At 43.5% G+C, this 26,984-nt stretch overlaps 2 protein-coding genes across 2 annotated transcripts in view; one reads left to right on the top strand and one right to left on the bottom strand.

The window, feature by feature from the left end:
• GNS (glucosamine (N-acetyl)-6-sulfatase) overlaps positions 1-6,890 on the top strand; it is a 41,978-nt gene extending 35,088 nt beyond the window's left edge. Inside the window, exons 12-14 of the mRNA XM_044280485.1 lie at positions 262-372; positions 909-1,069; positions 3,260-6,890. Coding sequence (XP_044136420.1) covers positions 262-372; positions 909-1,069; positions 3,260-3,350 — 363 coding nt within the window. The 3' untranslated portion in view covers positions 3,351-6,890. The remainder of the gene's footprint in view (positions 1-261; positions 373-908; positions 1,070-3,259) is intronic.
• Positions 6,891-8,126: 1,236 nt separating this feature from the next.
• LOC122925833 (adipocyte plasma membrane-associated protein-like) overlaps positions 8,127-26,984 on the bottom strand; it is a 47,822-nt gene continuing 28,964 nt past the window's right edge. Inside the window, exons 8-9 of the mRNA XM_044277189.1 lie at positions 24,422-24,617; positions 8,127-9,695 (exon numbers count right to left, since the gene is read on the bottom strand). Of these exons, the coding sequence (XP_044133124.1) occupies positions 9,495-9,695; positions 24,422-24,617 (397 nt within the window). The 3' untranslated portion in view covers positions 8,127-9,494. The remainder of the gene's footprint in view (positions 9,696-24,421; positions 24,618-26,984) is intronic.

The raw sequence follows: 26,984 nt of genomic DNA, 5'->3' as shown, positions 1-26,984 counted from the left end.
AAGATTTAAAACCTAATTAATATCACCACATCCACAAATGTCCAAAATATTACATGATCATCAAGTGTTATTCTCCAAGAAAGAGAAGGCAGAAGCGGTAATAATCAGGACAGTCCCTGGGAACGAGCATTGGGTGAACATTTGTCCCAGTAATTGGCCTGGTCTTCAGCCTGTAAAAAAGGGCCTAAGGGAGCGCCACTCTGCACCTCCTATTGATTTCATACTGCTGCATGTAAATTCTCCCTCATCTGTCATTTCCAGCAATGTTTCCCAGATTGTGTGTGTGAAGATGCCTATAACAACACGTATGCCTGTGTGAGGACGATTTGTAAAGACCATGACCTGCAATATTGTGAGTTTGATGATGCAGAGGTAAGTCGAAATGAACAACTTGTATTAAAAGCTATGCCATGATTAATGTTAAAAATGACAAAAAAAATTCCAGCAAAGCAAATCCAGCCCTGTACCTCAGATGGATCCAGTGATTTCCCCCCCCCCCCCCATTCATAGTTCCAATTGCTCTGATAGAATTATTTCAAGCTGGTAGTTCAGTGGGTGTGTCCTTCCTGCTGCAGTTCTTTCCCTGTAACTATCTCTCCCTGTTAAGTGTCACTGCTTCTAAATACAGCAGGAGGCAGTTGAATGATGGAACTCAGCATGTGTGACCACCTCTATGAGTTTGACAGAGAAATAAGAAAAAGAACAAACAGCAGGTGGCACTATAGAATTTTTTTTTATTAAATGACTCGGTAACTATAGTAATTTTTTTCTGACATGGTATTGTTAGAAAAATGTAGAATATGTTTTGTGGGACAGCTCCTTTAAGTAAAATTGCCATTAATTATCCAAATGACAGGACTAAGACTTTTATGCTTATTTCTTAAATATCGTTATATGTTGGATTCCAGGTTTTTGTTGAAGTCTATAATTTGACAGCAGATCCAAGCCAGTTGACAAACATTGCTAAGACTATAGACCAAGAGATCCTTGAAAAGATGAACCATCGGCTCATGGTCCTGCAGTCCTGTTCTGGGGTTTCCTGTCGAAGTCCAGGGGTCTTTGATCCCAGGTAATACATCTATATTATGCTATCTAATAGAGAGGGAGATTAAAGGGTTTTTCCAGGATTTTAATATTGATGGCCTATATTCAGAATAGGCCATCAATATCTGATCGGTTGGGATTTGACAACCCTCATCCTCGCCGATCAGCCACATTGCAGTAGCTCCAGCGCCTGAACTACACACTCTATCCATTGTGCATTGGATAGAGCTGGTTACTACAGTGCTGATGCCATTGACGTAAAAGGGAGCAGCGGTTACAATGGACAGAGCTGTGTGGTTCTGGCACCAACTTCCAGTGCTGGAGCTTCTGCAGCTGATCGGCGGGACTGAGGATTCGTAGATGAGATATTAATGGGCTATCCTGAGGATAGGCCATCAATATTAAAATCTTGGAAAACTCTGTTAGGACTAAGCAGGCTTTCACTCTTAAAGTAAAGCTTTTTAGATAAAGTTGTATGAACATAAAATTACATGTATTATCTTCAGCTGCTGCTTCATTATAGCAATTGGAGAAATATTTTGGTTGGAAACACACATTATGGGGCTTACTTAGAGAACCACAGTTGTAGTTTGCTCCTCTAATAAAAAGCAGTCGTTGTAAGCAGTGGAAATATAGACATGGTCTAAATTGTCCATTTGATAGGATCAACTTAAAGGGTTTCTACCACTTGCTGTGGACACATTTCGTTTTCAGACACTAGCGATCCGCTAGTGTCTGATGTACCATACAAGCCAAGTATTATATTCCTCCGTTCCGCCGTTTTCTTTAAAAAAGCACTTTTATATTTATGCAAATGAGCCTCTAGGTGCTATATGGGCGTCTTTCCAGCACCTAGAGGCTCCGTCTACCTTCCTAAACTGCCGCCCAGCTCCTCGCTCCAGCACGCCCATCTCCTAATAAATTCGATCCTCCCCCTGCTTCTGGCATCTGAAATCTCGCGCCTGCGCCGTTCGTCTCTGCATTCGGCGCAGTCAATGTCTGAGCGCTCCCTGCTCAGACATTTCCAATGCGCCTGCGCCAAATGCAGAGACGAACGGCGCAGGCGCGAGATTTCAGATGCCAGAAGCAGGGGGAGGATCGAATTTATTAGGTGATGGGCGTGCTGGAGTGAGGAGCTGGGCGGCAGTTTAGGAAGGTAGACGGAGCCTCTAGGTGCTGGAAAGACGCCCATATAGCACCTAGAGGCTCATTTGCATAAATATAAAAGTGCTTTTTTAAAGAAAACGGCGGAACGGAGGAATATAATACTTGGCTTGTATGGTACATCAGACACTAGCGGATCGCTAGTGTCTGAAAATGAAATGTGTCCACAGCAAGTGGTAGAAACCCTTTAAAGGGCTTCTGTCACCCCACTAAACTGATTGTATTTTTTTTTTTGTGTACTTATAATCCCTATCCTGCGATATATCTATACCTTATGTTATTAATAATTTTCGTTCAGTAGATTTTGCAAAAAACTTACTTTTATGATATGCTAATTACCAGACGCAGAAAACCGCCCCCTCCTCCTGTTGATTGACAGGGCCAGCCGCGATCTCCTCCTCCAGCCGGCCCTGTCAGCATTTCAAAAATCAATGCAGTCACCGAAAGAGAAGAGAAGACGTCATCGGCGCAGGCGCACTGAGGGAGTGCTGAGGAGGCAAGCCTCCTTATCTCAGAGCGCCTGCGCCGAATCAACACAGGCGCGCGATTTTTGAAATGCTGACGGGGCCGGCCGGAGGAGCAGATCGCGGCTGGCCCTGTCAATCAAGAAGAGGAGGGGGCGGTTTTCTGCGGCTGCTACCAGCAAGTAGACCCCCTACTTGCTGGTAGAAAGGTAATTAGCATATCATAAAAGTAATTTTTTGGCAAAATATACTGAACGAAAATTATTAATAACATAAGGTATAGCAATATCGCAGGATAGGGATTATAGGTACACAAAAAAACAAAACAAAAAAAAAAAGTTTAGTGGGGTGACAGAAGCCCTTTAATAGTTCCAATTTTTACCCTACAATCTTTTTGCAGCATTGCCCCAGAATGTAGATTAACAAATTATAATAGAAATTTACATAGCAGTCTTGTCAAGCTCTATTTTACTGATGTGTATTGCAAATATACCAAGTAGACCACACCGAAAGTGACCCAGAAATACACAGACCACTCAATGTATTTAAAGCTGCATTTGACTGATGCAATAATGTTTTTACTGCAGGTACCAGTTTGACCCAATGTGGATGTTCAGAAATGGGGACCCAGGCCATTTGTTGAGGAGGAAGTCATTGAAGTGGAGCACCTTACTATAGAGTGTGGGATTTTGACATGCACCCCTATGATGAAGTGATTGAGATGGTCTTTTGATTGCCGACCACCAACCTTGGAGACTTCCATGGCCTGGCTTATCGCTGTCATATTTTGTGCAGGACCTAATCAAAAGCTGACTACCTTTGTTGAAATCTGTGAATTATGGCAACTCTGCCCATGTTAATATTTTCTTTCCAGATCTATCATGTGTAGACCCCTTGTGGATGAGATTGGGTAAGGCTTGCCAAGATAAAGGGAACAGAACTAGTCCTACTATTGTCTTCTGGCCAGTCTGATAAGCAGTGAAGCTTTGTTTGATTAAGAACTTGTCATGTTATCTAGACTAAATTGCTTGGCACTAATGTCCTGTAATGAAATTATTTTTGTAACAAGAATATTTTTGTTATATATATATATGTGCTGAACACATATCAGGCTTTCAAGACATCAGTAGACCTTGCAGCTAGGTTTAATGCTATTTAATCATGTTCTATAGTATAATTGGCTCCTAGGGTCTCATGACAATTCTGTATCATACTTGAGCCTGTTCTTTATCATGTGGTCTGTCTCCTAGTCCGTGGTCATATGTATCAAGAACATTGGTGGGAGCTAGACCAGTAATAATTCCCTGCCCTGGTGGTATAGGACAAGTCACTTACAGAAGACATATGTGGTAACCTACCATAAATTGGCACATCATTAAAATATTAAGTTTTTTCTGTTATTCGGGCCTGTTTTCATCTAATTATCATCTGCTTCAAAGGATGTAGCCATATATCCTAACTATACTCTTTTATATACTAAAGGGGACATTTATGAAGACTGGTGATTTAGATGCCGATATTTGTCCATCCTGTGCTGGCGGGTTATCCGCCTAAGTTATGTAGGCAGACTTTACACTTGTCTAAATCCCTTATTGGCCTAGATTTAGACCATTTTCTATGCCTAAAACATGGGATGGGCCTGCCAGCCTGTCCAGACCTGGCATGAGGAGAGGAAAAAGTCGCCAAAAAGTGGCTTATATCTGTTCAAAAATTAGCCCCTAAATCTTCATTTAATTAGGCCAGAACTTTAAATTTGTTGGATCTTAAAGTTTCATGTATTATTTGTATATTGAACAGAGATCAGTTGGTGTCCCATCTTCCTTCAGATGTGGCAAGCCATCACTGCGGTCTGCAGTACAAACTTCTTCATGGGAGATGTCAGTACCACCATCTTTGTTTTCTTTCTTCTTGGCTTATTTATATTGCAATACCACTATAAGGGTCCATTCACACATCTGTAAGTGTTTTGCGGATCCGCAAAACACTGACACTAGACATGTGCACATTGGCCTGCACTATAATAGAAAATGCCTATTCTTGTCCGCTATTGTGGACAAAAATAGTACATGTTCTATATTTTTGCGGAGCCGCGGACTGGAAGTGCGGATGCGGACAGCACACTGTATGCTGTCCGCATCTTTTCCAGCCCCATTGAAAATGAATGGGTCCGCACCCATTGCGGAACGTATATGGACGTGTGAATGGACCCTAAATTTGAGCAAGGCATACAGTGTTGTTTTAAAGGGATGCTTGTAGACACCTAATTTTTAGGTTCCGTTGCATGGCCAAATGTAAGATCCACCTTTTAGAGATAATCGCCAGTATTATTATTATCATGACAATGATTTTGCGCAAGTTTAATTCTTGAATATCAGCAGGATTGAGAATCGTAACCACAGACCTAATAATGGTACTCTGTTGATTCCTTAATACTAAATGGCCTAGAAACACTGCTCTTTGGTTATGGTATCAACCTGATCCATTAATGATTTATGCGTGTTTGTGCGATTTAATTGTTATGATCTGTTACACATGCAGGTTGATTATGTTTTTTTAAAGTAAATTATTATAAAGGATGATGGCTTCCCTTTTAAAATACTGCATCACGTTTTAATCAAATCTAGAAACGCAGAAGAATTTAGTTTATATACTGTAGGGTATGCCAAGGTTTATATTTAAAATTCTTTTATGTAAATTTTATACATGGGAAATAATATAGTGTTTCTATCCTTTCTTTTAAAGAGGTTTTCTGGGGCTGAAATATTGATGATCTATCATTAGTATTGATGAGCGAATCGACTTCGGATAAAACATCTGAAGTCGATTATACTGTATTGGCTCCAATGAGCCGAAGTTATTGCTTTGTGAGACTTTGCGCAATAACTTTATAAATTCATTTTTACTGTAAAAATAGTTTTTACAGTACAAATTAATTTCTAAAGTTATTGCGAGAAGTCCCGCAAGACTTCGTGAAGCAATAACTTCGGCTCATCGGAGCCAATACATTCTAGTACTGCACGAGGCTCCTACTCCGTACAGTATTAGAACAAAGTTTTATGCAAATCATCTTTGGATGTTTCATCCGAAGTCAATTCTCTCATCCCTAATCATTAGTTTAGGCCTGCGGTGGGTAACGTCCGGCACTCCAGCTGTGGTTAAACTATGACTCCCGAGATGTACACTTGCTTGGTTGTTCTCAGAACTCCATAGAATTGAATGGAGCATGCTGGGAGTCGTAGTTTCACCACAGCTGAAGTGCCGGAGGTTAGCCATCACTGGGTATAGGCCATCAATATTAGATGAGTGGGGGTCTGACGCTCTTCACCACTGTTTGAAGAGCCTGCTACAAAGACACAGGCATGAAGTGCTCACCTCTCCCAGATTATTATTTTTTTTTTTTAAAGGGGTGGGGGTTTCTGAGATCACAGTTTTGATGGCCTATTTTTTTTTTCACAGCTTTTGGGGAAAAATGTGATAAAAGTAATGGTGTATGCAATAGAATTAAAATATTCTCATTCACTACCACTGCACATCTGTGATCACAACCTGACTTTTCTATACATTTGTCAGAAACATTGTTTATCGGGGCTCTGTTAATGGTGGAAAGAATCGTTTGTAATCCACTGTGGTAACTGGCCACCTATGGGAAGGAATATGTGCTGCTGTCATATTCTCCCAGACCGTGCACGCAGCTGACCAGCAGTTACATTGATCTATAAGGCAATTAATAAAGAGGTTGTTCAGAATTAGAATAAATGCTTGTAGTGGGTTTGTTTTCCGGAAACGGCGACTTTTCTGTTCATGAGTTTTGTCTGATATTGGATCACAGACATATGTATGTGGTACTGGCTCTGGAAAAACAAAATCAAATCTTTGACAACCCCAATAGTTCCACATAGCAATTATGAGAAGTCTTTTCCATTAAAGTCCCGGTTTGAGATCCAAATGTTGTCTTGCTGGTCTTCTGTGATGGCTTGTGGAAGAGCAATACCAGTTTTATGCAGCCATTTAAAGTGTAAGGCCCCAGATATTTTGCATTGGTATTTTATAGCTGCTAGATGCAGATATTTTTATTACTTTGCTTTTCTACGTGTGATCTCTAGATAACTGTAACTTGCTTTGCCTTGTAATGATTTGGGTAACTTATTTAGAAAGTGACCTTTACCTTGACCCTGTTCACTGCTGCACTTTTTCAATAAAATTTTGGTCTGTTTTAAACTACGTCTACTGTATATTTATTGTGAAAGTCCTAGTCACACCTTTATTGCTGTGCTACAGACGGACAAGTCAGTCCAGATTCATGTACACGCTGCCCAAAGCCGTCATCCTTACCTTTGCTATGTCTACATAGGTAGTAGTGAAACTGCATCACAGCAATTCCTTAATCTGTATCCATTTTCAATATGATATAAACCCCATAGACTATAGGGATCAAAACGCTGGCCACCATTCACAGTATTCTGCATTAAGAGATACTGACATTTTCCCTGCAGGTTCCCTGCTCTTATTTGGTCACTCCAAGAAACCATTTCAATATTGATACTTTAAAATGTATAATTAAAAACTAGGGCAGCAGAATTTAAATGTACTGAAATAGGTCATGCGCATCTAGTCACTGTTCTTCCAATTGCTAACCTCTAGTCTGCAGTATACAGGACGGGACTGCTTAGGCAGTATGATGTGGTATGTGACCCTGGGTTCACACCTGAGCGTTCTGAAAGGAGTGCTCTGTATGCGCGATTGTACCGGCGTTTACAATCGCGCATACAGAGACAAGCGAACGCCCATTGTCGCGCGTTCCCGAAAGTCTATGTACGGGAACGCGCGACAAAACGCCCCAAAGAAGCTCAAGAACTTTTTTGAGCGTAGGGCGTTTTTCGGCGCTTTCAAACGCGCAGTAAAACGCTCAAGTGTGAACCAGGGCCATAGGGAAGCATTGGTTTTCATGTGTTCAGCGTTTTACAGCGCGTTTGAACGCGCTGTAAAACGCTCAGGTGTGAACCCAGCCTAAGGCTGGGTTCACACTTGAGCGTTGCGCAAACGCGCGTTTTACACGCGTTTTTGACGCCCATTTTTATGCGCGTTTTTGTAATAGTAGACGCGCGTTTGTGTGATTCACTACAGTGTCCTATGGCCACAAACGCCCCAAAAGTCGCTCATGTACTTTTTGGAGCGTCGGGCGTTTTACAGCGCGATCGTACGCGCTGTAAAACGCCCAAGTGTGAACCATTCCCATAGGGAATCATTGGTTTCTCCTTGTTGAGCGTTTTACAGCGCGTAGGAACGCGCTGTAAAACGCTCAGGTGTGAACCCAGCCTAAGGGATGTCACCGCTGCAGCCAGGAAAACCAACACTCATGGAGAGGACTGGAGCGCTACACTGGAAGCGGCAGGAGAGAAGAGGAGTGAGTGACTTATTTGTTATTTTATTACATTTATTGTTGCTGTTCCACTTTTTAATTAGTTCTGTCAACCCTTTTAAGTCCCAATTTTTAAAACATGCTTTGGATTTTTTCATGTCTTCCAATCATGCATGATTGAAGCATTGTTCACATAACTATACTATTGATACATTACTTCAGTAGTGAAAGTTGTCAAGAGCTTCAACTAAACATTACAAGTCTAAATTTTATTACAAAAATAATAGAAAACAGATTTTGTTTTCACTGTGGCGTACATAATAAAACATCATCCAATACGTGTTAGGGCTCATGCACATGGCCGTTGCTCCGCCGTGGCCGTATTGCGGGCCCATTAACTTGAATGAGTCTGCAAACCCAGAGATGCGGTGCGGAAGCACGGATCGGAAGCACTACGGAGTGCTTCCGTGGTTTTTCTGCATGCACTACTTTTTTTAGTCGCGGGCCATCGGATGCGGATCGTGGACCCCATTCAAGTGAATGGGTCCCGATCCACGTGTGGCTGCCCCACGGTCTGTGCCCTACATTGCAATTTGAGGTCCACATCAAGGCCCGGCCAGCACACTGTCATGTGCATGAGCCTTTATATGTAACAGGAATCTATTTAAAATCTGTTATAAAAGTGAAAAAAATCATGAAAGGGCTCACTAACAAGGTAACATACATGCCATCATCCAGCCACTGTGCACCACTTAGGCCTTTTTCATATCAGCATGTCCTGTGCGGAAATCGCGCTGTGTGTGTGGGTGTGATTTCCTGTTATGGACACTGATCGGTTTTCGCAGGAGCACACCGATTTATAATGCTTTGTGTCTCTGCATGACCTTACGTCTACCGAATTATACTGACTGCATTAATGTCAGTATAAGGCCCCATTCACATGACCCTATTTTTGGTCCGCATTCATTCCAATACAAAAAACGCGGACAGCACAGAATCTGTATGTCCGTTTTGCAGGCAAGGATAGGCATTGTTATAATTGATTTGCATTAAAAAAAAAATGCAACAAGGACGTCATTCATATTTTTGGCAGATCCGCGTATTGTGGACTGCAGAGTCTGTAGTACAGACAAGAATAGGACATGTTCTATTTTTTTGCAGGTGCCACGGAACTGAGATACGGATGTGGACAGCACACTGAGTGCTGTCCACATCTTTTGCAGCCCCACTGGAGTGAATGTGTCTGCATCTGACCCGCAAAAAATCGGATCAGATTAATGCAGATTAAAACAACTGTTTTGTGCATGAGCCTTTATTCTGTAGAAGTAAGGTCATGCAATGACACAGCATTATAATTCATTAAAATGCTGTGGGCTCCTGCGAAACGAGTAGTGTCCATAATGGGAAATTACTCGCACACTGAGCATAATTTCCGCACAGGACACACTTGTCTGAAATTAGCCTTATTGCTGCAGTACTACAAGGAAAGGCAAGTCAGTGTTACCCAAATAGAGCTTTCCTTGGTGCTCATAGACATCACTTATCGCCCATGTCACACCTCCGTCTGGATCATGAAAGCTGTCCACTATATCTCCATAGGCGTTCAGTTCAAGGAATAAGCCATGCTTCTTTAGCAGGATGCTGTATGCTGATAGTGGTGTAATCTACACAAAAAAAAAAATCCACAAAAAAAAATTATACTGATATCCTAAAGATTTGGCATGAGAACTAATTTTTTTTTTTTTTATACATATAACATTCTGTTTGAACTAATGCCCTAATACATCTTTATAGCAGTCGGTGCTCCCAGTACCCTGCCTGGGGGTTCACAGAAAACAAAACAAAAACTACCACCACACGTAGGAGCTTACTGAGTTAGCACTAAGCTAAGTGTATATAACAATATGCAATAAGCCCTCTAGTGGTGGCTGGCAGGCAGAATTTATTAACCCTGTATGCAAATAATTATGAAATATGTATCGTGTGACTTCAGCGTGTGGCATTTATCATGTAGAGAAAGTTAAAGGGGCTCTGCAGTTTTTTTAAACTGATGATCGGCAGGGGTCCGACACTGGGGACCCCTGCTGATCAGCTGTTTGAGAAGGCAGCGGTGCTGGCAGTAGTGCCACGGCCTTCACACTGTTTACCGCTGGCCCAGTGACGTCACGACTAGTATCATTGGCCTGGGCGCGGCTAAGCTCCATTCAAGTGAACAGAGCTTAGCCCCGCCCAGGCCATTAATACTAGTCGTGACGTCACTGGGCCTGCGGTAAACAGTGAGAAGGCCGCTGCGCTACTGCCAGCACCGCTGCCTTCTCAAACAGCAGATCGCTGGGGCTCGGAGTATAGATACTTTTGGTTTTTTTGCAGACCCATTGACATGAATGGTTCCGCTTACAGTCCTAAAATACTTTTGTGTGCATGAGGCCTAAGGCTGTAAGGAAACAGCATTAAAAATTAAGTTTTTGAACAAATCAACTGAAGCCTACCTGCAAGTACTTGGATTTCCTAGTTAGACAAAGTCCAAGTGGCCCTATATTGCCACAGAGGTGTACATGAAAGCAACAGCCACCACCAGTCTCCTGAGGTAGGAGAGCAATAAGTGGCAAGATCTGTGCCTTGGGACAAAGCGTTACAATATGTGTGTATTTTTAGGCAAAGGATGCCCAGTCCTATTTTCAAGATAGGGAATACCCAAATAGCATTCTAAAAAAACTTTACAAAAAGCTTTTAAAAAGCTCAAACTGATATAAACAGTAATTTGAGTATGTACTCTTTTGTTCCCAATTCTAGCAACCTAGGATGCCAAATTAAGACTATTGGTGGGCATGATGAGGCATGAGTCAGTGAGGAAGACCCTTGATAAATACTGGGGTGTGATCATGAAGGACATGGACTTTAAAGGGAACCTGTCACTATGAAAATGCAACTTAAGCTACAGGCACCATGTAGTACAGCAGGAGACGCTGCACAGGTTGGTATATAGTTTTATGGGAAAAGATTCAGTAAAACTTGTAATTTATTCATTTCAATTCCTGCTCGTTCTGGGCTGTGAAGCTGAGGAGGAGATCCTATCGGTGACTTACAGCCATCTCTGTATACACAGTCAGTCATAGAGGGAAGCCTGTCATCACTGATAGGACTGTCTCCTGGACTTCAAAGCCCAGAACGAGCAGGAATATAAATGAAAAGATATATAAATAGTGTCTCTGTTAGAAATACTTGTTCTCTCAAGTGCTGCAAATCCAAAAGACAATGTGGGAAAAGTCCGCTGCAATGAAGAAAATGTATAATAAGGATTGCGCTGCAGGAGAGAAATCTTCTCTGGGTATAAAAGTTCTTTTTACATAGTCTTCAACTAATAGGACCACATGCTAGTTGGACTGTGAAGTTTGCATGTGGTCCTATTAGTTGATGACTACGTAAAAAGAACTTTTATACCCAGAGAAGATTTCTCTCCTGCAGCGCAATCCTTATTATACATTTTCAGGAATATAAATGAGTAATATACAAGTTATACTGAATCTTCTCTGAAACTTTGTCAATTGTAAGCCAAAGGGGATGGTGTATTTGGCAAAATCCAATTGGCAGTGTGTCCATTGTAGGGGGCAATCTTAGGCATTCAGGGTGAGCATCGCTGACAGATTGCCGGGGGCGCTCTCTCCAAGAAAACCTCTGATGATCACTTTGGAGAGGACTTTTTGTATGGCACTGCTTTTCATTTGTACATCTTGTTGGGGTTTTGAAGCTCTTTTTTCCTTTGCATTATTTTACTCTTGATATATTTTTGTATACACTTGTTCTGGGGTCGTATTGTGCTTCTACACATTCAATAGCTGTCTGCCAAACTATCATTTGTCTGTAAATGATCTCTCTAGATTATAGTATGTATGCACAAATGATATCTAGAAAATACTTCATTTGAAGTCTTCATTCTTTCTTGGTTACTAAACATTGAGAATGTTGTGATATCATGCACTTGTTCTGACAGATGATCATTGGATACACTTTGGAAAGGGAAGTATGCAATGTGTCACATGCATGTCTCCTGCCAGCCTTTTCCTTATAAACAGCTGGTTTTGGGAGGGGGAGAACTGACTCACGGTGCTTGTTTAGTTGGTACACTGGAGATATCATACTTTAATGCTGTCTATGGAAAAGTGCCCCTTAGTAAACCAACAGCTCTTGGTTGTCCTTAAAATCTACATAGTGCAGTAAATCTGCCCCTTGATGCATACAATTACTATGCCAACAGCCTTGTCTACACCAGGGCTTCTCAAACTCTATTCTATTGGGGCCCCACCAGCCAGAACTTTGTGATGCCTGGGCCTCATCATCTTTGGTCCATGGCAAAATACCACCAAAATGTACCTTTCATTTGTCATCTGAACCCTGATAACATTAAAATATGCAGGAGGAGTAACATTGCTAAACCAGAAATGGCTGCAGCCAAAGAAAGGCCTGTGCAGCCTAGGACTACTTCTACTGCCTCCCCAACATCTAGGGGGCGCCTCACACTGAGAAGTGGTTGATTTTGATTACCGTACTTGCAATGCTGAATGTTCCAACTGTCTTGCCCCTACCTCCATGAACAGGAATAAACACATTGGGGGGACATTTATCAATAATGGCATCATTTGCATAAAAAAAAATACTGTTACAAATCAAAAGTGGTGATTTGTTTCACCTCATATATCCAAAGGCACATGGCGCTTGTAAATTGTGACTTTTTAAAATATCAACTTGATTATCCGCCTATTTCTCTTGATTTGCGACATTTTAACACCTATCACTAGAGTTGAGCGAACACCTGGATGTTCGGGTTCGAGAAGTTCGGCCGAACATCCCGGAAATGTTCGGGTTCGGGATCCGAACCCGATCCGAACTTCGTCCCGAACCCGAACCCCATTGAAGTCAATGGGGACCCGAACTTTTCGGCACTAAAAAGGCTGTAAAACAGCCCAGGAAAGAGCTAGAGGGCTGCAAAAGGCAGCAACATGTAGGTAAATCCCCTGCAAACAAATGTGGATAGGGAAATGAATTAAAATAAAAATTAAATAAATAAAAATTAACCAAAATCAATTGGAGAGAGGTTCCATAGCAGAGAATCTGGCTTCCCGTCACCCACCACTGGAACAATTCTAGTAAGAAGCAGGGCGGCAATACCAGAGGGTTAGACGGATCGTTAGTGATAGGGATATGTGTCAAACAAGATTAGACGATATGACCAATAAATTTAGAGAGCGAGGCTACCCCCCTGATCTATTGAAAATACAGCGTAATAAAGCTGAGATTACACCACCAGATAGAACTAAGAAAGAAACAAGGATCCCCTTAGTGATTAAATACCATCCCTGGTCCCAGCGCCTTAGGACTATTGTTAATCAACATTGGCACATATTATCTAAGTCCTATCCACGGATAGGAGAGTTCCAGAGGCCACCCATGATATGCTATAAACGGGCAGAAAATATTAGGGATAAAATAGTCCGGGCGGATGTGGGAAGTAATAAAATAGAAAGAGGACAGAGTACTTTATCTACACCTAGACGGGGCACTTTTCCTTGTTTAAACTGTGTCAATTGTTCCAGCGTTATAAAGGGTTCATGTTTCTCCCACCCTCACTCAGGTGAAAATATTCCAATAAGGGGCACGTTCACTTGTGATAGTAGATTTGTGGTTTACATTCTTAAATGTCCATGTGGATTACTATATGTGGGGGAAACCTCAATGAGAATGAAGGACAGACTAAGTAAACACAAATCTACTATCCGTAAACAGAATTTATTACTCCCAATACCCCTTCATTTTTATGATAAAAAACACAACATCTCGCAGTTGAGGTATCAGATTATTGAAGGTGTATCATTACCCCGTCGAGGGGGTGACAGAAATAAATTGTTATTGAAAAGGGAGGCTTACTGGATCCATCGTCTTCAGACAATGGAGCCCAGGGGCCTCAATCGTGAGTACAATGTGTCCTGCTTCCTATAAGGCATTCGGCCTTATGCAATCTGATAAATATATTTCTTTTTTTCTTCAGCGTGATTAATCACTGCAAGAATGGACTATGTGACTGAAAATCTTCGCCAGTATAGAGTGGATATGTTTATTGCGAATTTTCAATTGCGAATTTTCAGTTGCGAATTTTCAGTTGCGAATTTTCAATTTTCAATTGCGAATTTTCAGTTGCGAATTTTCAATTGCGAATTTTTCAATGCGAATTTTTCATTGCGATTATTTGATATGCAAATTTTATTTAATGAGGGAGGCGGAGCTTCTTTGATGATGTCAGTTCCTTTGTGTTTCATTTATGTATAAATAGCTGAAGTGTAAGATGTTTTATGCAGTCTGATGAAAGCACATCTGTGCTGAAACGCGTCACTATGCCATTTTGAATATGTGACTGAATAAATCTACATTGTGATCTACATCAGCGAAGTGCCGGTCCTTTCCTTTGAAACCACCACTGGAACAGTCCATTCTCAGATATTTAGGCCCCGGCACCCAGGCAGAGGAGAGAGGTCCCGTAACAGAGAATCTGTCTTCATGTCAGCAGAGAATTAGTCTGCATGTCATAGCAGAGAATGAGGCTTCACGTCAGCCACCACTGCAACAGTCCATTGGCATATATTTAGGCCCAGCACCCAGGCAGAGGAGGGAGGTCCCGTAACAGAGAATCTGTCTTCATGTCAGCAGAGAATTAGTCTGCATGTCATAGCAGAGAATGAGGCTTCACGTCAGCCACCACTGCAACAGTCCATTGGCATATATTTAGGCCCAGCACACACACAGGCAGAGGAGAGAGGTCCCGTAACAGAGAATCTGTCTTCATGTCAGCAGAGAATTAGTCTGCATGTCATAGCAGAGAATGAGGCTTCACGTCAGCCACCACTGCAACAGTCCATTGGCATATATTTAGGCCCAGCACCCAGGCAGAGGAGGGAGGTCCCGTAACAGAGAATCTGGCTTCATGTCAGCAGAGAATCAGTCTGCATGTCATAGCAGAGAATGAGGCTTCATGTCAGCCACCACTGCAACAGTCCATTGGCATATATTTAGGCCTAGCACACAGGCAGAGGAGAGAGGTCCCGTAACAGACAATCTGGCTTCATGTCAGCAGAGAATCAGTCTGCATGTCATAGCAGAGAATGAGGCTTCACGTCAGCCACCACTGCAACAGTCCATTGGCATATATTTAGGCCCAGCACACACACAGGCAGAGGAGAGAGGTCCCGTAACAGAGAATCTGGCTTCATGTCAGCAGAGAATCAGTCTGCATGTCATAGCAGAGAATGAGGCTTCACGTCAGCCACCACTGCAACAGTCCATTGGCATATATTTAGGCCTAGCACACAGGCAGAGCAGAGAGGTCCCGTAACAGACAATCTGGCTTCATGACAGCAGAGAATCAGTCTGCATGTCATAGCAGAGAATCAGGCTTCACGTCAGCCACCACTGCAACAGTCCATTGTCATAAATTTAGGCCCAGCACCCAGGCAGAGGAGAGAGGTCCCGTAACAGACAATCTGGCTTCATGTCAGCAGAGAATTAGTCTGCATGTCATAGCAGAGAATCAGGCTTCATGTCAGCCACCACTGCAACAGTCCATTGGCATATATTTAGGCCTAGCACACAGGCAGAGGAGAGGTTCATTCAACTTTGGGTAGCCTCGCAATATAATGGTAAAATGAAAATAAAAATAGGATTGAATGAGGAAGTGCCCTGGAGTCCAATAATATATGGTTATGGGGAGGTAGTTAATGTCTAATCTGGACAAGGGACGGACAGGTCCTGTGGGATCCATGCCTGGTTCATTTTTATGAACGTCAGCTTGTCCACATTGGCTGTAGACAGGCGGCTGCGTTTGTCTGTAATGACGCCCCCTGCCGTGCTGAATACACGTTCAGACAAAACGCTGGCTGCCGGGCAGGCCAGCACCTCCAAGGCATAAAAGGCTAGCTCTGGCCACGTGGACAATTTAGAGACCCAGAAGTTGAATGGGGCCGAACCATCAGTCAGTACGTGGAGGGGTGTGCACACGTACTGTTCCACCATGTTAGTGAAATGTTGCCTCCTGCTAACACGTTGCGTATCAGGTGGTGGTGCAGTTAGCTGTGGCGTGTTGACAAAAGTTTTCCACATCTCTGCCATGCTAACCCTGCCCTCAGAGGAGCTGGCCGTGACACAGCTGCCTTGGCGACCTCTTGCTCCTCCTCTGCCTTGGCCTTGGGCTTCCACTTGTTCCCCTGTGACATTTGGGAATGCTCTCAGTAGCGCGTCTACCAACGTGCGCTTGTACTCGCGCATCTTCCTATCACGCTCCAGTGCAGGAAGTAAGGTGGGCACATTGTCTTTGTAGCGTGGATCCAGCAGGGTGGCAACCCAGTAGTCCGCACAGGTTAAAATGTGGGCAACTCTGCTGTCGTTGCGCAGGCACTGCAGCATGTAGTCGCTCATGTGTGCCAGGCTGCCCAGGGGTAAGGACAAGCTGTCCTCTGTGGGAGGCGTATCGTCATCGTCCTGCCTTTCCCCCCAGCCACGCACCAGTGATGGACCCGAGCTGCGTTGGGTGCCACCCCGCTGTGACCATGCTTCATCCTCATCCTCCTCCACCTCCTCCTCATCCTCGTCCTCCTCGTCCTCCAGTAGTGGGCCCTGGCTGGCCACATTTGTACCTGGCCTCTGCTGTTGCCAAAAACCTCCCTCTGAGTCACTTCGAAGAGACTGGCCTGAAAGTGCTAAAAATGACCCCTCTTCCTCCTCCTCCTCCTCCTCCTCCTCCTCCTCCTCCTCCTGGGCCACCTCCTCTTCCATCATCGCCCTAAGTGTTTTCTCAAGGAGACATAGAAGTGGTATTGTAACGCTGATAACGGTGTCATCGCCACTGGCCATGTTGGTGGAGTACTCGAAACAGCGCAACAGGGCACACAGGTCTCGCATGGAGGCCCAGTCATTGGTGGTGAAGTGGTGCTGTTCTGTAGTGCGACTGACCCGTGCGTGCTGCAGCTGAAACTCCACTATGGCCTGCTGCTGCTCGCACAGTCTGTCCAGCATGTGCAAGGTGGAGTTCCACCTGGTGGGCACGTCGCATATGAGGCGGTGAGCGGGAAGGCCGAAGTTACGCTGTAGCGCAGACAGGCGAGCAGCAGCAGGATGTGAACGCCGGAAGCGCGAACAGACGGCCCGCACTTTATGCAGCAGCTCTGACATGTCGGGGTAGTTGTGAATGAACTTCTGCACCACCAAATTCAGCACATGCGCCAAGCAAGGGATGTGCGTCAAATTGGCTAGTCCCAGAGCTGCAACGAGATTTCGCCCATTATCACACACCACCAGGCCGGGCTTGAGGCTCACCGGCAGCAACCACTCGTCGGTCTGTTGTTCAATACCCCGCCACAACTCCTGTGCGGTGTGGGGCCTGTCCCCCAAACATATGAGTTTCAGAATGGCCTGCTGACGTTTACCCCGGGCTGTGCTGAAGTTGGTGGTGAAGGTGTGTGGCTGACTGGATGAGCAGGTGGAAGAAGAGGAGGAGGAAGCCGAGAAGGAGGAGGTGGCAACAGGAGGCAAAGAATGTTGCCCTGCGATCCTTGGCGGCGGAAGGACGTGCGCCAAACAGCTCTCCGCCTGGGGCCCAGCTGCCACTACATTTACCCAGTGTGCAGTTAGGGAGATATAGCGTCCCTGGCCGTGCTTACTGGTCCACGTATCTGTGGTTAGGTGGACCTTGCTACAGATGGCGTTGCGCAGTGCACACTTGATTTTATGGGATACTTGGTTGTGCAGGGAAGGCACGGCTCTCTTGGAGAAGTAGTGCCGGCTGGGAACAACATACTGTGGGACAGCAAGCGACATGAGCTGTTTGAAGCTGTCTGTGTCCACCAGCCTAAATGACAGCATTTCATAGGCCAGTAGTTTAGAAATGCTGGCATTCAGGGCCAGGGATCGAGGGTGGCTAGGTGGGAATTTACGCTTTCTATCAAATGTTTGTGAGATGGAGAGCTGAACGCTGGCGTGTGACATGGTTGAGACGCTTGGTGACGGAGGTGGTGGTGGTGGTGTTGGTGGTACATCCCCTGTTTGCTGGGCGGCAGGTGCCAACGTTCCTCCAGAGGCGGAGGAAGAGGCCGAGGCGGCAGCAGCAGAATAGGCCGAGGCGGCAGCAGCAGAAGAGGTAGCAGGGGGAGCCTGAGTGACTTCCTTGGTTTTAAGGTGTTTACTCCACTGCAGTTCATGCTTTGCATGCAGGTGCCTGGTCATGCAGGTTGTGCTCAGGTTCAGAACGTTAATGCCTCGCTTCAGGCTCTGATGGCACAGCGTGCAAACCACTCGGGTCTTGTCGTCAGCACATTGTTTGAAGAAGTGCCATGCCAGGGAACTCCTTGAAGCTGCCTTTGGGGTGCTCGGTCCCAGATGGCGGCGGTCAGTAGCAGGCGGAGTCTCTTGGCGGCGGGTGTTCTGCTTTTGCCCACTGCTCCCTCTTTTGCTACGCTGTTGGCTCGGTCTCACCACTGCCTCTTCCTCCGAACTGTGAAAGTCAGTGGCACGACCTTCATTCCATGTGGGGTCTAGGACCTCATCGTCCCCTGCATCGTCTTCCACCCAGTCTTGATCCCTGACCTCCTGTTCAGTCTGCACACTGCAGAAAGACGCAGCAGTTGGCACCTGTGTTTCGTCATCATCAGAGACATGCTGAGGTGGTATTCCCATGTCCTCATCATCAGGAAACATAAGTGGTTGTGCGTCAGTGCATTCTATGTCTTTCACCGCTGGGGAAGGGCTAGGTGGATGCCCTTGGGAAACCCTGCCAGCGGAGTCTTCAAACAGCATAAGAGACTGCTGCATAACTTGAGGCTGAGACAGTTTCCCTGGTATGCATGGGGGTGATGTGACAGACTGATGGGGTTGGTTTTCAGGCGCCATCTGTGCGCTTTCTGCAGAAGACTGGGTGGGAGATAATGTGAACGTGCTGGATCCACTGTCGGCCACCCAATTGACTAATGCCTGTACCTGCTCAGGCCTTACCATCCTTAGAACGGCATTGGGCCCCACCATATATCGCTGTAAATTCTGGCGGCTACTGGGACCTGAGGTAGTTGGTACACTAGGACGTGTGGATGTGGCAGAACGGCCACGTCCTCTCCCAGCACCAGAGGGTCCACTAACACCACCACGACCATGTCCACGTCCGCGTCCCTTACTAGATGTTTTTCTCATTGTTATGGTTCACCACAACAACAAATATATTATTTGGCCCAATGTATTGTATTCAAATTCAGCGGGATATAAATTTGAGGCCTAGTATTTAGGCGCTGGGTGACCGGTATGGATTTAGTGACAGAATTAGACTTGGAAATGCACAGAAGCGTGTGTGTGTGAAGTTATTCTGAATGACCCAATGTGCACCTTGAATATTATATACCCTTTTAGGGATAGATTTCAAATAGCTCTGATATAGCAGAAACCACTAAATTATGAAATTGCTAAATTGGGAATTGTATTTCAACCCAGAACAAGAAATGTGCTTGAACGGACACTAAATAACTCGCCCAGCTACAGCACTAACGAGAGATTTAGCAGGATATAAATTTGAGGCCTAGTATTTAGGCGCTGGGTGACAGGTATGGGTTTAGTGACAGAATTAGACTTGGAAATACACAGTAGCGGGTGTGTGTGAAGTTATTCTGAATGACCCAATGTGCACCTTGAATATTATATACCCTTTTAGGGATAGATTTCAAATAGCTCTGATATAGCAGAAACCACTAAATTATGAAATTGCTAAATTGGGAATTGTATTTCAACCCAGAACAAGAAATGTGCTTGAACGGACACTAAATAACTCGCCCAGCTACAGCACTAACGAGAGATTTAGCAGGATATAAATTTGAGGCCTAGTATTTAGGCGCTGGGTGACAGGTATGGGTTTAGTGACAGAATTAGACTTGGAAATACACAGTAGCGGGTGTGTGTGAAGTTATTCTGAATGACCCAATGTGCACCTTGAATATTATATACCCTTTTAGGGATAGATTTCAAATAGCTCTGATATAGCAGAAACCACTAAATTATGAAATTGCTAAATTGGGAATTGTATTTCAACCCAGAACAAGAAATGTGCTTGAACGGACACTAAATAACTCGCCCAGCTACAGCACTAACGAGAGATTTAGCAGGATATAAATTTGAGGCCTAGTATTTAGGCGCTGGGTGACAGGTATGGGTTTAGTGACAGAATTAGACTTGGAAATACACAGTAGCGGGTGTGTGTGAAGTTATTCTGAATGACCCAATGTGCACCTTGAATATTATATACCCTTTTAGGGATAGATTTCAAATAGCTCTGATATAGCAGAAACCACTAAATTATGAAATTGCTAAATTGGGAATTGTATTTCAACCCAGAACAAGAAATGTGCTTGAACGGACACTAAATAACTCGCCCAGCTACAGCACTAACGAGAGATTTAGCAGGATATAAATTTGAGGCCTAGTATTTAGGCGCTGGGTGACAGGTATGGGTTTAGTGACAGAATTAGACTTGGAAATACACAGTAGCGGGTGTGTGTGAAGTTATTCTGAATGACCCAATGTGCACCTTGAATATTATATACCCTTTTAGGGATAGATTTCAAATAGCTCTGATATAGCAGAAACCACTAAATTATGAAATTGCTAAATTGGGAATTGTATTTCAACCCAGAACAAGAAATGTGCTTGAACGGACACTAAATAACTCGCCCAGCTACAGCACTAACGAGAGATTTAGCAGGATATAAATTTGAGGCCTAGTATTTAGGAGCTGGGTGACAGGTATGGGTTTAGTGACAGAATTAGACTTGGAAATACACAGTAGCGGGTGTGTGTGAAGTTATTCTGAATGACCCAATGTGCACCTTGAATATTATATACCCTTTTAGGGATAGATTTCAAATAGCTCTGATATAGCAGAAACCACTAAATTATGAAATTGCTAAATTGGGAATTGTATTTCAACCCAGAACAAGAAATGTGCTTGAACGGACACTAAATAACTCGCCCAGCTACAGCACTAACGAGAGATTTAGCAGGATATAAATTTGAGGCCTAGTATTTAGGCGCTGGGTGACAGGTATGGGTTTAGTGACAGAATTAGACTTGGAAATACACAGTAGCGGGTGTGTGTGAAGTTATTCTGAATGACCCAATGTGCACCTTGAATATTATATACCCTTTTAGGGATAGATTTCAAATAGCTCTGATATAGCAGAAACCACTAAATTATGAAATTGCTAAATTGGGAATTGTATTTCAACCCAGAACAAGAAATGTGCTTGAACGGACACTAAATAACTCGCCCAGCTACAGCACTAACGAGAGATTTAGCAGGATATAAATTTGAGGCCTAGTATTTAGGCGCTGGGTGACAGGTATGGGTTTAGTGACAGAATTAGACTTGGAAATACACAGTAGCGGGTGTGTGTGAAGTTATTCTGAATGACCCAATGTGCACCTTGAATATTATATACCCTTTTAGGGATAGATTTCAAATAGCTCTGATATAGCAGAAACCACTAAATTATGAAATTGCTAAATTGGGAATTGTATTTCAACCCAGAACAAGAAATGTGCTTGAACGGACACTAAATAACTCGCCCAGCTACAGCACTAAGGACAGATTTAGCTGGATATAAATTTGAGGCCTAGTATTTAGGCGCTGGGTGACAGGTATGGGTTTAGTGACAGAATTAGACTTGGAAATGCACAGTAGCGGGTGTGTGAAGTTATTCTGAATGACCCTATGTGCACCTTGAATATTATATACCCTTTTAGGGATAGATTTCAAATAGCTCTGATATAGCAGAAACCACTAAATTATGAAATTGCTAAATTGGGAATTGTATTTCAACCCAGAACAAGAAATGTGCTTGAACGGACACTAAATAACTCGCCCAGCTACAGCACTAAGGACAGATTTAGCTGGATATAAATTTGAGGCCTAGTATTTAGGCGCTGGGTGACAGGTATGGGTTTAGTGACAGAATTAGACTTGGAAATGCACAGTAGCGGGTGTGTGAAGTTATTCTGAATGACCCTATGTGCACCTTGAATATTATATACCCTTTTAGGGATAGATTTCAAATAGCTCTGATACAGCAGAAACCACTAAATTTTTAAATTGCTAAATTGGGAATTGTATTTCAACCCAGAACAAAAAATGTGCTTTGACGGACACTAAATAACTTTCCCAGCCACAACAGGACAGCGGTAACGAGAGATTTAGCGGGATATAAATTTGAGGCCTAGTATTTAGGCGCTGGGTGACCGGTATGGATTTAGTGACAGAATTAGACTGGGATATGGCCAAAAAATAACCACACTATTGCTGGTTAAATGCACTTGGTGATGGGCGCAGCTTGCCCCTGATGTAGTATATGGCCAAAAAATGAACAGACTATTGCTGGTTAAATGCACTTGGTGTCACAGCTTGACCAACCACACTACTGAGGGTTAAATGCACTTGGTGACGGGCGCAGCTTGCCCCTGATTTAGTATATGGCCAAAAAATGAACAGACTATTGCTGGTTAAATGCACTTGGTGTGATAGCTTGACCAACCACACTACTGAGGGTTAAATGCACTTGGTGTGACAGCTTCACCCTGATGTAGGCTTTAGCCAAAAAACAACCACACCATTGAGGGTTAAATGCACTTGGTCGCAGCTTGTGCTGGCGCACCACAAGACACAAAATGGCCGCCGATCACCCCAGAAAAATGTGACTGACAAACGGTCTGGGCAGCCTAAAAACAGTGAGCAATTGAGGATCAGCAGCTCAATGATCCACAGCTGCAGATCGATCAGTTAATCAAGTCCTTTGGAGGAGTTAATCTGCCTAATCTCGCCCTACTGTCGCAGCCGCAACCTCTCCCTACGCTAATCAGAGCAGAGTGACGGGCGGCGCTATGTGACTCCAGCTTAAATAGAGGCTGGGTCACATGGTGCTCTGGCCAATCACAGCCATGCCAATAGTAGGCATGGCTGTGATGGCCTCTTGGGGCAAGTAGTATGACGCTTGTTGATTGGCTGCTTAGCAGCCTTTCAAAAAGCGCCAAGAAAGCGTCACAAAAGCGCGAAGAAAGCGACGAACACCGAACCCGAACCCGGACTTTTACGAAAATGTCCGGGTTCGGGTCCGTGTCACGGACACCCCAAAATTCGGTACGAACCCGAACTATACAGTTCGAGTTCGCTCATCCCTACCTATCACACTAAAATAAAACTTTTTAAAACTGAAATGCGCCATTTCAGCCACCCCTGCCCACACTTGCGACTTTTGAAACATATTTGCAACATTTCCAGTAAATTGCTACTTTTTTCTCAGACTCTCAGTTTTTGTTATCGTTTTTTTTTGTTAAAGGACAATTTACTGACAAAACCCTTCTTTTTAGCTCATTTATATCACCCTGTTTTAATACTTCCCTATCACTTGTTCCCACGACAGGTTGGTTTTTCTTTTCAAAAATTCAACATTTAAAAAAAAAAAAAAAGTCGCATCTTTATGCCATAAATTCGAATTTTAACACAAACAATCCCCACATAATCTGGCTTAATTGTCTGCAACAATTTGAGCCATTCCTGTCGATAAGAGGATAATAAATGACGCTAAATCTGCACCAATTTGATAGCCCCGCCCACTTTGACATTTATAACTCATTTCTGGCGTGATGCATTGTTTATGGTCAAAATTATGGAGAAAACAGTTGATATATTTGGTGCGAATAAAAACGCCATTCTTTTTGGCACATTTTATGCCCTAATTCTGGTGCAACGTGCTTAGTAAATGTCCCCCAATGCCTTTCATGTTAGAATGGGTGAAATATAGAAGCAGATTTTTGTGCCAAAAAACGCTAGAATGTGGGGCGAAAATGTTCATTTGGCACAAACAAATATGTAAAGAATTCAGTAAAGCAGCTATTTCATAGTACAGCCAAATTGTAGTTTCTGTAGCAGTGACCCCTCTTTTTTATTCTACTGTGAGCCATCCAACACTAATGTGGTCAGTCTCAAAATACAGTACAATAGTGAATTGTGCACGGTATTGTACTAGCTAAGAGGTGAAACGCAGAACATAGGACACACACTATCCTAAAAAAATACGGATTTGCAGAACGGAACAGCTGGCCCCTAATAGAACAGTCCTATCCTTGTCGATAATGCGGACAATAATAGGACATGTTCTATTCTTTTACGGAATGGAAATACAGACATAAGGACACAGAATGCACACAGAGTAACTTCAGTTTTTTTGGGGATCCATTGAAATGAATGGTTCCACATAAGGTCCGCAAAAAAACTTAACGGATACGGAAAGAAAATACGTTTGTGTGCATCAGCCCTTATACATACCTTGACAATAAATCTCTTTAGGGCAGGATAAGGTGCAATGGCATCCAGGAACGGAGGAAAGAATCCAGGGAAGCGTGTGGTTGTTATCCCAATTCTGTATGTGCCTGTTCTAGATATCCTGATATTATCTGGGTAGCCTGGCAAATTGTCCGCAAATATTTCTTTCACTCCTGCTTTACTACCTGCTAACCAGTAGCTATACAAGAAAAACAAAGAAAAAAAAAAATTATGAAAATGAATGTGGAAATTATTAAATGCACTGATAAAAATGAAAAAAAAAAAATGGTTTAACTGATGTTGGGTCGTATTTTTCCAAGATAGATTCACAATAAAATTGCATTTAATTGTAGTGTCTGACCAAACCAATAACTTCCTGTTTCCTGTTCCGGAAAAAAAAAAAAAAAAAAAAAAAAAGAAGAGGTGGCACCCGCACCTATCAGACATTTAAGACATAGCCTAACAATATTCCATTAATGTAAAGGGAAATGCCCCTTTAAGGGTCATCTGTCACCAAAATCATTGTGGAATATGATAAATAATATATTGTGCTCAATGCGACTGTGAATTTCGTTCAGTAGCTTACACTGCAGCTGTGCCTGCCTATCTGCTCATTTATCTCCGGAAGAAAGCGAGAACAGAACTGCCAGTGCTTTGCTCTGATGCTCATTTAGGACGTTGCTAAGGAGACATTTTACACCATGAGGCCTCATGCACACGACCGTTGTTTGTCTCCGCATCCGTTCCGCCGATTTTAGCGTTTCAGATGCGGACCCATTCATTTCTATGGAGCCGTTGAAAATGTGGATAGTCCACTGTTTGCCATCCGCGTCCGTGGTTCCAGTCCGTAAAAAAAATATAACCTGTCCTACTCTTGTCCGCGGAAAACGGTTCGCGGATCCATTCAAGTCAATGGGACTGCTAAAAAACACAGAGGCCTACAAGATTATCATCCGCGACCGTTTTATTCCTATTACAGGTCCTTCTAAAAAAATTAGCATATTGTGATAAAGTTCATTATTTTCTGTAATGTACTGATAAACATTAGACTTTCATATATTTTTGATTTATTACACACAACTGAAGTAGTTCAAGCCTTTTATTGTTTTAATATTGATGATTTTGGCAGCTCATGAAAACCCCAAATTCCTATCTCAAAAAGTTAGCATATCATGAAAAGGTTCTCTAAACGAGCTATTAACCTAATCATCTGAATCAACTAATTAACTCTAAACACCTGCAAAAGATTCCTGAGGCTTTCAAAAACTCCCAGCCTGGTTCATTACTCAAAACTGCAATCATGGGTAAGACTGCCGACCTGACTGCTGTCCAGAAGGCCATCATTGACACCCTCAAGCAAGAGGGTAAGACACAGAAAGAAATTTCTGAACGAATAGGCTGTTCCCAGAGTGCTGTATCAAGGCACCTCAGTGGGAAGTCTGTGGGAAGGAAAAAGTGTGGCAGAAAACGCTGCACAACGAGAAGAGGTGACCGGACCCTGAGGAAGATTGTGGAGAAGGACCGATTCCAGACCTTGGGGGACCTGCGGCAGCAGTGGACTGAGTCTGGAGTAGAAACATCCAGAGCCACCGTGTGCAGGAAATGGGCTACAGGTGCCGCATTCCCCAGGTCAAGCCACTTTTGAACCAGAAACAGCGGCAGAAGCGCCTGACCTGGGCTACAGAGAAGCAGCACTGGACTGTTGCATGTCATTCGGAAATCAAGGTGCCAGAGTCTGGAGGAAGACTGGGGAGAGGGAAATGCCAAAATGCCTGAAGTCCAGTGTCAAGTACCCACAGTCAGTGATGGTCTGGGGTGCCATGTCAGCTGCTGGTGTTGGTCCACTGTGTTTTATCAATGCAGCTAGCTATCAGGAGATTTTGGAGCACTTCATGCTTCCATCTGCTGAAAAGCTTTATGGAGATGAAGATTTCATTTTTCAGCACGACCTGGCACCTGCTCACAGTGCCAAAACCACTGGTAAATGGTTTACTAACCATGGTATTACTGTGCTCAATTGGCCTGCCAACTCTCCTGACCTGAACCCCATAGAGAATCTGTGGGATATTGGGAAGAGAAAGTTGAGAGACGCAAGACCCAACACTCTGGATGAGCTTAAGGCCGCTATCGAAGCATCCTGGGCCTCCATAACACCTCAGCAGTGCCACAGGCTGATTGCCTCCATGCCACGCCGCATTGAAGCAGTCATTTCTGCAAAAGGATTCCCGACCAAGTATTGAGTGCAGAACTGAACATAATTATTTGAAGGTTGACTTTTTTTGTATTAAAAACACTTTTCTGTTTTCATGAGCTGTATGCCAAAATCATCAATATTAAAACAATAAAAGGCTTGAACTACTTCAGTTGTGTGTAATGAATCTAAAATATATGAAAGTCTAATGTTTATCAGTACATTACAGAAAATAATGAACTTTATCACAATATGCTAATTTTTTTAGAAGGACCTGTATTTCCATGGCAAACCTGTCTTAGACTTTTTTTTTTACCTTCCTTTATGTCTGGTGGTCCTCCAAAAATAAAGGAAGACATGCGGAAACAAAAACGG

The sequence above is a fragment of the Bufo gargarizans genome, chromosome 2 (genome assembly GCF_014858855.1).
Source record: "Bufo gargarizans isolate SCDJY-AF-19 chromosome 2, ASM1485885v1, whole genome shotgun sequence".
Classification (NCBI taxonomy): Eukaryota; Metazoa; Chordata; class Amphibia; order Anura; family Bufonidae; genus Bufo; species Bufo gargarizans.
The sequence above is the reverse complement of the archived record's forward strand: the minus strand, read 5'-3'. Positions and strand labels throughout refer to the sequence as shown.